At 31.8% G+C, this 16187-nt stretch overlaps 1 protein-coding gene across 1 annotated transcript in view; it reads right to left on the bottom strand.

Moving 5' to 3' along the window:
- The window catches only part of LOC129980936 (uncharacterized), a 153333-nt gene that overhangs the window by 34551 nt on the left and 102595 nt on the right, over positions 1-16187 (bottom strand). Inside the window, exons 34-39 of the mRNA XM_056091443.1 lie at positions 11388-11555; positions 10037-10174; positions 7492-7570; positions 5785-6314; positions 2175-2316; positions 966-1094 (exon numbers count right to left, since the gene is read on the bottom strand). Coding sequence (XP_055947418.1) covers positions 966-1094; positions 2175-2316; positions 5785-6314; positions 7492-7570; positions 10037-10174; positions 11388-11555 — 1186 coding nt within the window. The remainder of the gene's footprint in view (positions 1-965; positions 1095-2174; positions 2317-5784; positions 6315-7491; positions 7571-10036; positions 10175-11387; positions 11556-16187) is intronic.

Raw genomic sequence — 16187 nt, 5'->3', positions numbered from 1 at the left:
TTTGACGACCAGCTTGTTCGCCCAGAATACAGATTTCTCTGAAAATTAAACTATTACTATTGAATACATTTATTAAGATTTCACTTTGAAAAATATGAATTAGAATCAGTGTACCATAATTTATTGCTCGGGCAAATTAAAATATATGTATTTTAAAGTGTATGATTCAGTTGCTTCACAGAATTTTTGCTTATTTTATTAAATGATTGATTTTGATTTATCAGTTATTTCATAGAATTTCTATTTGTTTCTTGAAATAACACCACATTGCTTGAAATAACGAATTTCATGCCTCAACGATGCAAGTCGTGGAGACTACATGTTTGACGACGGTTCGCTGGATTAATTTTCTGTTTGAGTATCATAATCTTGATTTCATTTCCATTTCTTTTCTCTGATGGAATGGAGGATTCAGTGGCACGGCCACCCTTCCTCCTAGTATTTCTAATAAAATTTTGCAGCTCCATTCATTAGTTAAGTGGAGTTTTAAATTAAGGACCGCTATAAACGCATTAAAGCGAATAGTTTAGATTAGTTTGGAAGATATTTGAGATTTTATCACCTCAAAATTAACTGGTCTGAAACATCTGTACACAGATGTTTCGTGTACATTTGACTGTTGTCATACGACAAAAAGTAATGAAATCGATTTCTGTAATAAGTACAAAAGCATTTTATACATATAGATGTTCATTGAGAAAGTACTCGAAAATCTTATAAAATCGTGTGTAATAAAGCTTCAGTTATGAAAAGCTCCTAGAAGTTGTTTTTATTTTCAGAACTACTGCGAATTTATAATATTATCTTCATAAATATTCCACCATTGTGGTTCTAAATAGCAAAACAGATGCTAAAAGTTTTTCACTTTTTAAGTAATTTTTGATTTTATAAAATTCCGTGAGCTTTTTATTTATACAGTATCGAGGTAGAAGCGAGTAAATATTCATTTCAGGACATAAACTGACTTGTTTTCCTCTGTAGTCCGCTTGCAGATAACCGAAGTCCGAGACGGCGCAGAAAAGCAGGTAGGTCGACATCGTCGCCGACTCCACGAACACGGTCTTCACCACGTCCTCCGTGATATTCACTTTCTCCTGAAATGGGAATAAAGAAGATGGTAACGTAGTAATTGTTTTACGGATTGGTAAACAGTATGTACATGTAATAACTTTGTAGGTTATTAAATATAAGGTAAACTTGAATCGGGGATTAAATCTATTTTATTAATTGCGCATTTAACTGCTGTTGCCGGATATGTTTATTTAGATACATAAAAGCAGATAAATGCATGACTGCGATCATAGCTCATTATAAATTTTATTACAGCACACAACTCGTATTTCTTCTGTAGCTTTACTTCAGGACGACTTAAAATATTGTATCAACCGTTATTCAACCTCTTTTTTTTTAATTATTTAATAAATGAGCATGAATTCTTCTTATCTCCAAACAGATTCACACAGAAGACTCCTACAGCGCTTCACTCAACATTTCTAGCAAAAGTATTCTTGCAGTTCTTTTCATTAAAATTTATTAAAAACCATTTTTAGTTGAAATACTTCTTTATACAATTAATGAATGCTTTGTTATAATATTTTCTGGTTTTCGTCACACGTAGAACTTTTTGGTAAGCACAAGAAATGTTTTTTTTTATTATTTAGATGAAGTCCGAACAAAGAATGGCAAGAATAATGGAGAATTTCAACTGATTAACTAAAGACAGAACCAGTGAAAAGAGATGGAGTGTCAAGCAATACCAACACTGCTTATTAGACCCGCTTTACAAATAATAATAATAATACCTAATGGAATATATTCCCTGCGTTGTTGAGTGCTGTTTGTGGCACTATTCGAAAACACGGTCTCTGCAAACGGTTGTAACGGAGACGTCTTTAGGAACAGCAGTCATGAGAGGGCAGTAAAGTAGGATTCACATGAGGCCAACTATTGCACGCAATAGAAGGTCACGCCTACTTCAGGAATATTACGTGACCGCAATAAGACAATAGCAAATAGTTATCCCGGTGAGACAACCATTCGCCATTGTCTCGTTCGTGTCACGTGATGCTCCTGAAGTAGGCGTGACCTCTCACTGTGTGCAATAGTTGACCTCGTGTGAACGATGCTTAACGCTTTGCGTGAAAACATTTCTGATTTCACAAGGTAAAACTCACCTCCTCTGGCATGTTTGAGACAGCCTTCAAGTTTGCAGGATGCATGACACTCAGTCTGAACTTGGCCTTGAAGCTGGGTTCGTCAAAGCACGGGAACACTTTGCGCGCGTATGTAGCCTCGAAGCGGGTGGCTAGCAGATGACTGGAAAAAAGAGTGCGAAAGACATCACTGTCTTGATAATTTCAAGTAGAAATAAAAGGAATAGTTAAACTTGATGATACAGAAAGGAAATTATAAAAATTTTAAGGATGAATTACTTTAATTATTTTTTCAAATTTAAATATTTATAAAATTATTTTTAATCATATTTATTCATTAAAACAGTTGTATTCACCATTACATTTAGGAATACATTTAATTTGCAATCTTATTCTTTACTAGCTGTTTTTCACGACGAACTGGTTCACCGAGGATATCGCTTAAATTTTGTTTCAGTTAAGTCTCTTACATATAGCTTCATGTCCATGATTTCAACAATTATTACTATTATAACAACTATTATTAAGCCTTATTGCCGTAAGCATTAAAGCAGTGTTATTTAAGTTGTCCTGCATATTCTTTCTTCATTGAGTGCATGAATCTTTGTAATGGAGCCCCCATTAAGTCATAGTTCTATTAAAAACTTAAATGCCCAGCCCAACTTATGCGATATTGCAACTTCAATTTTTTAATCCATCTTATATATTACACAGATAATTAACAATTTTTCTTCTCTAATATATAGCAATGGGGGAAAAAACCATACGATTCGACATTTAAAGAAACAATGAAACCGGTTTGAATCCAAGCAATAATATAATCTATTGTACAAAATGAAACAAAAAATATATTTAAAAAGTTGCCAAAACCATGAAAAAAAATTGTACGATTATACAATTAGTATTATTGAAACGACAATTTTTTTTAGAATTTTAAGATGATGTAAAAAATATTTTTGTGCTGTAATATTTTCAGAAGTTATAATAATAAAATGCAATGTTTAGTTTTTAATTAATTAAAATTCTAATAGGACGTTAGAGAAGGTGTCTCCAAAGTGCAAACTCTCACATTCATCCAAAGTATGTATGTGCCGAGTTTTGAAACTCTAACTCAAATAATTTGACGTGTAGAGCGCCAGCACACACGTGCGTCTTTATCGTTAGTGGAGATAAAAATGTGAAGATCGAAAATATGAAGAGGTTCACAAATATCAGCCATTTCTCATAATAAGTAGGTTTCTTTTTAAAGTGTGCTTTTAACATGCTTTATGAAACTTTGCTGCATTTACAAGTATGATTAAACTTCTATGATTTAACTAGTAGGCAATGAAGAAAATCTTTCGATTTGCATTCATTTTAAAATATTGCAGCTCTTCCCTGTAGTATAATTGCCCGTATGAAATATATTATCGTTCTTATCACAGAAATTCCTTTTTTATAGTAATAAATTGAATTTTTTTGTTGATTCAGAGACATTTTAATTGAATAATCTTAAGAAATACTGCATAAATTATGTAAAAAAAACTATAATGCATATTTTAATGTTGAACGATTCTAATTTCTCTACTCATATTTGTAAAGATATTTAAAAAAAAACAGCAAATTTTTTTTTGTATAGATCGACATTTAATCATCTCCGTTTCCAAAACAAAACTCAAATTTTAGAGAAATGACAGAAAATTAGGGGAATGCTTAATGAACAAAACGGTGCAAGGTTCCTAAAATTTATGACAACTAACGCGTAAAAATATTTTTCTGAAGTAAGCCATTAAGACTTAATTACATAAATATTCAAGTGGAAATTTTAGCGAGCATGAATCCCAATAAATCGGTTGGGCTCCAACAAAAGCGACTTATAATAAAACTTATCATGTCTGGGATTGAGTTGACGCTCGACTGATGAGACCGTTGGACTTAAGAGGCACCAAATTTGGCATGGATATTCTTTGAAAGATGCGAATGTGCAATTGGAAGCGATTTTTTTTTCAAATCATAATTTTAACTAACTACAAATGATGCGGAATTATGGGTTCTTTAAAAAAACTTTCGAAAATATTATTGCTTAAAATTGATTTTTGGCCCACTTTTAAACTTAAAAAAAAAAAAAAAAGCGTTTTTATTAATTACAATTTGATTGTAGCACCTATTTTGCACTAATGACAGCAATTTTTTCATTTTTTTTGGGCGACTTTCAACAGTACAACTAAAATTCAAATCATTTTCACTGTTTCATTAAATTTACAATCCCGCGATTTTCCTTCAGTATTAGAAGCAAAGGAAGAAAAATTCTGTTTATTATTGGTGCGATTTATATCTTTGCTAATAATAAAAATGAATGCATGTCTGTTTATGTATGTTGGTGTTCCATAGGTCAAATCATTTGATCTAGGGCTACCGAAGTTGGCATATGCGCATCTCGAAGGATGGGAATGTGAACCTTGGAGACATTTCTTTTGAAATTTTAATTAATTAAAAATTAAGCAATATTGTGAAGCTTCCTTATCGTAACTTTCAAAAATATTATAGTACAAAGAATGATTTTTAAGTACTCTTATTATTAAAAAAAATAATATTTTTAATGACACAAGTTAATATTCGGGCCATTTTTTTCTAAATTTCCGCAATTTTTTAAACATAGTTTCCAACAAAAAAAATCCCTTTGTTACACTGTGATTCAAACTTTTTTCACTGTTTTATAAAACATTTAATAGCTTAATTTCCACTTATAGTTTGAAAACTAAAAAAGAAGAATTCTGTTTAATATCTGTATTGTTTACAAAACGAATAATAATAATAAAAAAAAGGTAACTGTGAAAGTTAGACGAAATATGAATCGGACTTTTAGATTTGTAATAACGCTATGTTGTCATGGAACTGATCTTTATCATAAAAATTCACATAGACAAATAACAGAATATATGCAAGACAACTAAAATATTACGGCTTTAATGTCTACCAAAATTTAGTTCTTAAAAATGATTCTTTGTAGGGGAAGATAATCATGATATCAAACTATCCATAAGAGATTTAATTGAAAGTAAGTACAGTCGGCATTCCTTAGTCGAAACTGTTGCCCGCCAAAGGCGCTCAGTATTATGTAGAAATCTTAATTATATCTTAAACATTTGTAAATTAGCAAAACAAATAGTAATCATATAAATAAGAAATCAAAATTTCATCATATTTTGCAAATATGTTGTCAACGAAAATAAAATGAAATGAAATACAACATAGTCTTTCCAATAATGAAGATATCATATGTGCCCTTGCAAAGTGAAGCCATAGACAATAATTAAAAAGACACCTGTTTTACCATCTAGGTGCATTAAAGTAGTGAAATAGGAGATGAAAGCAGGTCTTTCAGTAAAGAAAACAGTTTTTAATGGATAATGTTTAAAGATAAGTAGCCTATTCAAAGATGCTTATTCTATATTATAAAAGTAAAAGTGAAAATGCCTGAAGACAGCAACTTGACTTATAACAGCAACAGTGATTAAATAATAATAAATGTTATAATTTAGATTTTTTTTAATAAAAGAAATGTTTAAAAATTGTTTTTAAGTGAACTTTGAAAGTTTGATTAAAATCAAAGATTCATTTTTAAATTCATCAGAATTCCTTCTGGGCCCACCTAGTTAGTCCAGTTTCCCGATGCCGGTATTCATACCGGTTCATTCCTGTGCCACTGGTCGAAAATTTTCCAGAGAATTTCAATTTCAGAAGATACATTCCCTCCGGAATCTTCTTTTTCAACAAAATAACGTGGTACTCGTTCCTCTTGTAAGAAAACTCCTCGACGATGGGAATGTCTTTTGGGTCGGTTTCACAAGTCAGCTGCGAAGTGTTTATCTTTAGGCCGCTTTCGTGTATCAAGAGATAGTCCGTCTTCATGGTGACGTTGATGCGGATCTGCTCTTCTCCTTCAAACACCTCCGCCGAGATATTCGGACTCAGCAACAGGTCATAGTGGGTGGGTAAGATGTGTCGGGGAAGGCGAATCTCCCTCCAGGGCATGTACACGTTGGTCAGCAACCAGTCACGGACAGATTCTCTATGCTTGTTCAGCCAGTGGATGTTCCGAGCAATGTTGTACAGTGCCTGGGCATGAGACTGAGCTGCATGGCGAGTGACACCCTTTTGCCGCTGGTAGAATTCACGCACCTGAGAGAGAAAGAGCAGTTTCTTTAGATAAGAGGAAAATAAGCGGATTTAAATCTTCTAAAAGTGTGAAAATAGATCTGAATGGCAAACTACTTCAATAGATGCCACCTTAATTTAGTTATCGATGACATATCACTTGAATTTTCAGAAAAATTTCATGACACCAATTTTAAAATTTGCTTTTTAGTGGAACAAAATTAATTTTTATATTGAAGAATTCTTACAGAAATGTGCAATTTTTCCGAAATCAAAAGTCATTGTTAACGTGCATTCAAATTGGAGACATTCCTGTTTGTTTAAAATGCACCTTAATAAGAAGAAATGAAAAAAGATAAGAATGAATGAATTAGGAAGTAAACACACAAAAATATTTGCATTTTACAAAGCAATATAAGCAAGAAATTAAAAAAAATACCAATCGCTCAATAATTCAAAAGTTGAAGGTATTTAATATAAAAACATTAAAAGGCATATGGAAACTATCAAGATCTTCAAAATATTTATAAAAAAATTATAAAATATGTGTAAAGAAAAATTTTGAATGCAATAAAATTGACTTAAAATATTCTGAAATAGCCTTTTATTCCCAACATCATAAGACAAAATGAATACAGTTAAATATTTCATTAATATCATAGAAAAATATACATTCATGATTTCAAAGTTAATAAAAGATATGCCAACAGAACAAATATGACTCGTCCTATAAAAAAAGGCCCATTTAGCATTTGCTCCAGAATTTTACAATTGCTTTAATAGTATGGGTCCCAAATAAAGCTACAAAATTTCGGATTTCCAGAGAAAAAAATTTTATTAGAAAAGTCAATTGTATGATTAAGAAACCCAAATTTTTCATATGATTTTGAAATATGCAATTAATACTTTGTGAGAAATTAATAGTTCCAAAGCTTATTAACCAGGACAGAATAAAACTAAAGCAGAACTATTGATTTGGCAAGAATGTTCGATTTTACGAGAATAACTAAGAAATGATGTACTATTCAGTGTCCTGTAATAATTTGTTTCCACTATATCAGTAATCAAATCATCTAAAAGTAAATTTAAAATCATTCCATTCAGGATTTCATGCGATATTTAAATAAAATCTGACAAAAAGTGTCCACAGGTTCAAATATCATTTTCTAAAAGATATTTAGACAGAGCTGATGATTCTTACCTTTTGTAAATCTTTCTTTGTGCTATATCCTTTAAATACGTCGGCTGCGAATTCTTCAGTTTCGGCACTTCCGTACACTCTGCAGAAAGATGAAAGAATTGTCGATCATTCAGGATACTGAGTGATCCGAAATGCAAAGTACAAATTGTTAAAAAAAATCACACAGGATGAGTTGCGCGAGATAGAGCACACCAGAAGCGGCTTTCTAGAAAATCTTTCTAGAATATTTTCAGTATAATTCTTACTGGAATTAATTCAATTATATATATAATAGCCAAAATTACTGAACTTTACTGCAAGTTAAAATTAGAAATAAAAATTTTATATTCATGAATGATAGCAGTCTGAGCTTCTCACTTTCTCAGTCTAGAGAGCAATTTAATCGAAATAATAAAAACTTGATTCATTTGGGTAGGTTTTAATGAATAATTCACTCTATCATCATTTTCATTTTCAAATTTGGTTATCGATGCATATCGAATTCTAAATGACACCGCGTGCGATTCGAACATAATAGTTAATGCTAATGCTTCTAAGATAATTCAATTAACCACGGTCGTAGTTATTAACTTCCCTATTTTTTTCCCACAAATGCATATCCTCCCCCCCCCTTAAATTTAGAAGTTTCCCAGGAAAGCTGTATTTGAAGTCAATTAATCAATTATTTAAAAATCTTCCGGTAGTTCTGAAATTATATGGATTATATCAGTTGCTGCAATTTCTCAAATCACATACTCATTTTTTAAGTCTATGAAAAGTAATATTTTTATCTTTCAGTTAAACGCCTAAAATAGATATGTGTACACCATTCAAATACTGTATAAAACGCACGGCCATTAGTTTCTTGCATCGCAAAGAATCTAGGCAAAAAATGTAAGTCTCACCAAATGTAGACAACCGTTTAAAATTTCTAAATTCATTAGCAACAAGAAATGCATTTTACAGTAAATAATACTGATGACAATTTGAAATATGCAATTGTGAATTAAAAACCTTGCGTTTTTGAGAGATGAAATTTTAGAGAATTTAGAAAGCCCAAGCTCACTCAATGGGTACGATACAGATTGGCGTTCTATAAAGAAAATAATTTGAGAGGGAAACACAAAATATACCCTAAAGATGGCTTGTGACTAATACAGAAGTGAAATGAATAATTTTAAACAGAAACTTTTATTGAGGATTCAATTATTGAAGAGTAAGTCCTTGAATCACTTGGTGATCTTTAGGAGTACTACCAAAACTTGAGATACAATTGATATTCGCTAGTATAGAAAACAATGGTAATATAAATGAGCATATAAAATGGAAATATAATATGTATATATAAAAAGAGGATGTACGCATGAAACAATAATGCTGTACGCTTAGTACAAAAATACTTAAAATACCTTTTTCTACATGAAATGCTAGAACAGGCAGGAAAGAAGCCCATCGTGTTAGATACGAGAAAATAAAAAAATATTTTTAAATGATCAAGAATGAAAAAGGAAATATTTACTTACGATATACAATTTATAGTAATAAAAAAAACCCCTGCACATATAAAACACGCAAATGGGGAAAAAAAACACAAAAAAAACCACAATATATGAAATACCAAATAATACCGTACAAGTGTGGGAGGGTGGCTCTTATTATAATTATGAAAAAGTTGTTGAATATTTTGAAACGCCCCATTTTTAATTCCCCTTCCCTTTCTTTCATCTTGTGGAAATGGATCATATGTTCCCATATGGAACAAAAACACATTTGTGGAGATTAATTTTGAGTTCGTAGTCCTCTAACTTTCGAAACACTTTTTCGAAATCTAAATTGTGTTTTTCCAAGTCTTCAGTAGCAACAAGATAACAAGGGCCAATGAGACTTTGGAAAGTCGGAGCATACGCATGGTAAAAGTATTAAAATTAAACAAAAAATTCCACAGAAATTAACCCTTTAACTGTTTTGCTCGTATTCCATACGTGCATCAATTTATTGAATTTTGATAATTGTAAGCAAAAAATAAACCATTCATAATAATTATAATTCAATATTAAAACTACTTCGAATATACAGATAAGTCAAGTATTCAATGGATTTCCATTTGAATCAAAATAAGAAAATATTCCCAAAATAGAAGGTGTCATCTTATTAGATAGTAAAGGAAATAAAATAGTTAAGTGGTTAAAGATATTTTTTTAAAATTATAAGATGGTGCAAACGGGGTTTATGTGCGATATTCCGCAGATATTGAAATTTTTTTTTAATTTTAATTAATTAAAAATTTACTAAAATTCTGAAAAACTGTTTCTTATTCAGCATCTCTTACCAAAAGGTAGTCACATAACAATCATGCATTGAGCAGATAATTTAAAGAAAGAAAGATGCAACAAGAAAATGATCCTACATGTGAGATTAATAGAACCGACTTTAAAAAAATCAAGTGCGAGATACAGAAGTAAGAAAATAATAATAATAAAATATCGCACTCGGAAAAACTAATTCCAAGTCATCAGATTACTCGAAAGTTGTCATTTATAAAAAATAAAATGTAATAATATATAACCTGTTGAGTTGGTCCCATTGTGTGTAGATGAGTTGAACGACGAGGGGAAATCCTTTCGGGTTGCGGGCGATACGCCGGAGGAGGGGGAGGCGGTGGTGCTTGCGGAGGGGACTGGCGTCCCCAGAGAATCGGACCAACCTGCAGTCAACGATTTACATTAAAGAAAGGTAAACAATTTCTGATTATAGATACTCTATATAAGTGTTTTAACAAAATACTAAATAGAGATGCTATATAAACTATAGATATTATACTAAAAATACTATATAATAGGAACTATATAAAGTCTTTTAATAAAATTTTAAAGTTGAAATAAGAAATATCAACAAAATATACTTGGGTGCATTTTATTTCAAAAAACAAAACATTGTTCTGATCTTTAGCAAAGAGTTTTAAGGGTATAAGGATAACAACAGACTCACAATCTAGAACTAAATATTAAATAACGCTGTTGACAAGTGAATTGATGACATCAATTAATCAAGGACTCCATTTATCTCTCATAGCGGATCACAGTTCTGTATCTTACTTTGCATTTTGTGAACGAAATCACTCCAATAGTTTTCAATAGGATTTTGAAAATATTAATCAGTCCGTCTAATCACTTCCGTTTCATTTTGAAATTTCAGATATTGGCAGAAATGAGAGAGATACATAGTACAATGAAGAGAACGGCGAAAAGTTTCTATTATAAAAATAATTGTTTTATGATTATCAAAATTAGAAATATTATGCTGAAGGGGCTATTAAAAACAAATTACATAAAATATTTAATTGAAAATTTAGCGAGGCATTCATCCTGGTACACCAGCTGATGTCCAAAGCCGGCTAGTTAAAAATGAAAATAAAACACGTTTGGAACTTAAACCTTCTTAAATTTAAAATATAAACTCCTTATATAAATGATTTAAAGGTCCGGCAATGAAATTTATTGCAACGATAAGGCTATATTATCGCTCTTTACCTAATTACAATGATAAATCTACACTTTTATTATGTATTATTACATATTACTTATCACAATTTATAATATGGATATATTTCATTATTTTAAAATTTTATAAAGCTTATAAAATATAATGTTTATTATTATTATAAAGCTTTATTTATGAATAGGATTGAATGGTATAAATTTACTATATTTTATTCTTAGTTTGTAAACACATCTTTCAAAAAGCATTTTTTATAACTGAGAAATTCTTTTACGATGCTATTATACATGTTTTTTCAAAACTATTGTACTATTCAAAATTCAAAAAGACCGGAACTGTCTCCTCTAATTCTTTTGCCCAATGAAACATCAGCGCTGCTCGTTGAGACTAAACTGGCAGAAATGGTTCACATTCCTCACCTTTCAAGCAGCGTGGAGTTGCGTAAGGACGCGAGAGCATCCAATAGCACCAGCTGCTCGCGAGGATCCATTTCTTCACTCATGTTCAACATGAGTTTCCGGATTTGATCGGCGCTGTATGCCTTCAGACCGTACCAGAATACCACCTGTTTCGTATCTGCCGAAAGCCTGCAAAGACAATAAATCTTTTACAATAATACTATACTCAAAACTAAAAGGGAAAAAAGGTTACAATTCTTTATTATTGGAGTAGATGCGTATCTTATGGATGGGAAATATTTTTTTCTTATTTCATGCAGTTAGACTTAGAGATGCATAATCCACGATTTTTTGAATAACAAATAATATTGCTATTGTTATTTTTAAATATGCGTTCCAAATATCTGTTATTTCAATCATATTATTAATTAAAAATTATTACTTAATATTAAATATAAAATTTATTAATTGTAATTAATAATTTACTAATTTAAGTAACGTGTGATTGAATTAATTTAGCTGTTTCAGCTTACTTCTTAAATTTTATTTTTTTCTCAAAACTATTTATTTAATTTATTTATTAGAGTGAATCATTTTCTGGAAAAGATGAGTTAAAAATATATGTCATTTCTTTAAAATGTTTACTTTAGTCCTATATTCTACCAATAGATGGCGCCAGTAGTAAACAGAGTACATGTAATCAAAGTCAATCATGTCACGAGCAATTAAAAATGGATCTGTATGGAATAGTGCATCATCAAATACGAATATCGGTCACTCCCGTAAATTGGAGCGGTGACTTCGCACTTTCCAGTGAAATCACCGCTCCGATAAATTTCAGTGATATGCAATTCAATGATACGATACGATAATTCCAATAACCGGTCCGTTGACTTTTCAATCCAATCACAGATTTCTTTCGAGAGCTTCCATTGGACAGATCGTATCCATTGTTATTTTGCAGTGAAGTCACCGCTCCGGCAAATTTCTGTGATATCGTATCGATTGTTACTTTCTATCGTGATCCAAAACCTGTAATCGAAATATCATCAGTAAGATCGTATCAAGGATTTGAATCACACCCCTCTTTGAAAAGTATTGATCACTTGTATTTGTGACTTTTTGATATTGGTTACGTAATAACCGCTCTGAAAACATTCGTCATCCCTAGTTAGACTTTCTTTTGACTTTCTGGTATACAAAGAGAAAATATTGTAATTGTCAAAAAATTCGAATTCGAGATTTTAACGGATCTTACTTTCCTAAATCCGAAAAACGCATTTTTGAAATTATAGTCTGTCTGTCCGTCCGTGGAAAACGATAATATATTAAGCTAGACGAAAAAAAAAAAATAATAATTTGGGGTCTTTAAATCAAATTTATAGATTTCTACCAAAACGTGACCGAGTAAAGTTATATTTAGGTCTCGTTTTTAAAGCAACACTAGGGATATTTTGGGACAAAACTCGTAATTTTGAACCTTGGTCAGATGACGAAGACGATACCTGAACAAGCTTTGAATGGCCGAAATTCATTCAAAGGAAGTTCGAGTACAATTGACCAAGGTATCTGCAAAACACAAAGAGATTTATTGATAAAATTTGCTGTACCCGAATCAAATTTGGAACCAAATCAGTCAAGGGGTCTGACGATCTGTACTTTTGCATATAAATAAACCGATAATTCACAAATGTAATTACTTAGGTAAATATAATTTGGTTTATAGTTTCAGCATATGAAGCGCAGAGTTTTGTTAAATTTTACACAGAACATCTCGCAGAACTGACCTTCTGTATACTTTCTTATGCATGTAAATAAGAGAACTCAAAAACGCAATGATTTAAATAAATGAAATTCCTATTTAATATCGTGACTACAGTTGAACTTTTATATTACATTTTTGTTTCAATAGGTTGGATAAAATTTGTCTAATATGCATATTTTAGTTGGTACCTGTACATTAGCCGTAGGTCAGTGATTAACCCTTTCTCCATCCTCTCCTGTCAGCGAAAATTTCTGTTTTTCCTCTGTTTTTAGTCGCATCAGAACAAACAAAAATAAAAACTCAAATAAGTGTCGCGTCTGAGATATTCGAGAATGGCGTCATATAGATCAAAACTATAACTTTTGTTATTACTTGCATGCCAACAAAATTTCGTTGTAAATAAACATGGTGTCGTTCTACGTTGTGTCTTAGTGTGTGTTATATATGATTATCAGAAATTATTATACTTTTATATAAAGCAGTATGCAATATTCTGGTGCCAAAATATTCATATAGAACTTCATGCTACTTCACTAAAGCGTCGAACTTACTTTGACCTTTAAAACTCCACGAAGGAAAAATTGGCGACGAAAAAAGAACAAGTCTCGCAATTGAAGCGGAAACGAAAAACTGTTAGAAATAATATAACTCGTTTCTCAACTGAGATTAACAATTTGAAAGACGTCATTTCGAATGAAAACGTGGAATATACAGTAAACCGTCTAACATGTGCCATGAAGGAAATAAAGATTGTTGACAATGAAATCCATGTTCGTTTTACGGATGAGGAATACGAAAATGACATTGTCCAATGTGAAATCTATACAGATAATGCTGAACGCGCAATCTTTAAAGCCCGAAAAATCATCCAAAATAAATTATTGCCAAAAATTAACGCCAGTAATAACCCTAATATTGATAACGCCAATTTGTGACTAATTTGGCTATTAATCCACAATCTGTTCAGACAGTACCTGTTACTCAAACTTACACAGTGAAATTACCGACGATAAAATTAGAAACATTTGGAGGAGAATTGGCAAAGTTTTTGGGAACAATTTCAGTCTTCTGTAGACTCCAATCCAAATTTACCAACTATCGACAAATGTTTTTTTGAGAGGTTACTTACAAAATGAACTTAAACGATTAGGTGATGGTATCAGCATTCTTGCGGACACATATGATACAACTAAAAAGTTTCTAATGGACAAATATGATGATAAAAATAAAATTATTCAAACTCATTTGGATTTTTTAGAGAATTTAACGCCAATCCGCAATCCATCGCCAACGTCACTGAATGAAGTTTACATTGACTGCAACAGAAGGTTACAAGCTCTACGTGCTTTGGGAGAAGATATTGACGCATACAGTAGAGTTTTAACTCCTGAAATTTTACATGCATTCGATGATGACATTTGTTGCCGATGGGTTATTCGTGCGAAACGCGAAAAAATTTCAGAAAGTGACTAACTAAAGTCACACAACTAATACAGTTTCCCTCCGAAGAAGTTGAAGCAGCTTTGACTACTTTGAAAATAAAAGACGATGTTGTTGTACCATTTACAACCACTATAGTCTTTAATGTGAACACTAAGTTTATTTCCGGATCAAAGAAAAAAAATAATACGCAGTTTTGTGCATTTTGTGAAATTTCTGACCATTGGGTTCATAAATGTGAAACCATAACTGACTACGATACTCGCATACAAAAGCTAAAATACTCTAACCCCTTCTTCTTGAACACAAATCGGGGACACAGAATGTCAAATTGCACTCGTAAAGACACTGTTCGTTGTACAAAATGTAAGAGGAAACACCATGTTTCCATTTGCCCACCTGCTTAAAACAATCAACTAGTAATAACAAATAGTAATGTTAACCACATAAGCATTCCCAAAACAATTTTTACACATTTACAATTACTGTATGTTACTGACCCCACAGGCATTACAAAATTAACACGCTGTATTCTAGATGGTGAAAGCCAGGCAAGTTTTGTGGACACAAACCTGATTAAAACATTTACGCTTAAAGTTATGAGCTCTGAAACATTGAACGTTCGCGCATTTGAATCTACTACTACTCGAGAACAATGTTGATGTGTTCAACTATCACTTTCAAGTTTGTGGAGCAAGCAGCATTTGAGAGCTCCAACACCTGTACTACACATCCTACTGCGCCAACAGAATTTGTTCACTTTGCTCGTAAGAGAAGACTGACACTTGTTGATCCGCCAGATGACTCTTCATTGCCAATAGAACTACTAGTTGGTGGTGATAATTGTGATGGAAAACAAGTTTTCTTACAGTTATTACTATACGAAAATGACCGAAACGTTACAAGATTGTTATGGTACAAATTAGAAAATGATTCATCTGAAATTGCTACCTTCACTGATGAAATAACAGAGTACACGCTTACCATTTGAACTTACTTGCTTTCCATTCTTACTAAGTGCTGCAACACGAGAATTAGCTTCCAATCATCAGAAAGAATTTCCAATTGCTGCACCAATTATATACAAGAATATGCATATGGACGACTTTCTTGCTAATGTTGAATATGAATCATGGATAACAATCCTATATCATGAGATCGAAAATTTAATGTCACTAATGAAATTGCCAATGGATAAATGGGCTACAAGCTCTTTGAAACTTAAAGATGTCCTGCAAACGCATGAGAAAACTTACAGAACAGATAAAACCATACTCGATATTGATTGGAATGCAGGTGATGATAATTTAGGAAATGAATTCAAGATGCCTTTCTGTATCTCTAGAGATAAACCCTTTACAAACAGATGGTTACTACGCTGTATTGCTAGCTTCTATGATCCTTTAGGACTTTATTCGACTTTTACGATCTTCGGAAAAAATATTTTCCAAGATACCTGGATTATCGGAATAAAATGGGATGAAATACTATCAGTAAACTTATCTACTTTTCTATGCAGCCATTCAAGAATTGAACGATATTTCTCTCTACGGATTCCTCGAAGTTTAAACATTTCATCACATATTCCATATACAATTCACGTGCTTTGTGATGCA

This window comes from Argiope bruennichi, chromosome 8 (genome assembly GCF_947563725.1).
Source record: "Argiope bruennichi chromosome 8, qqArgBrue1.1, whole genome shotgun sequence".
In the NCBI taxonomy this organism is placed as follows: domain Eukaryota; kingdom Metazoa; phylum Arthropoda; class Arachnida; order Araneae; family Araneidae; genus Argiope; species Argiope bruennichi.
Note: the sequence above shows the minus strand (reverse complement) of the source record. Positions and strands in the feature narration are given on the sequence as shown.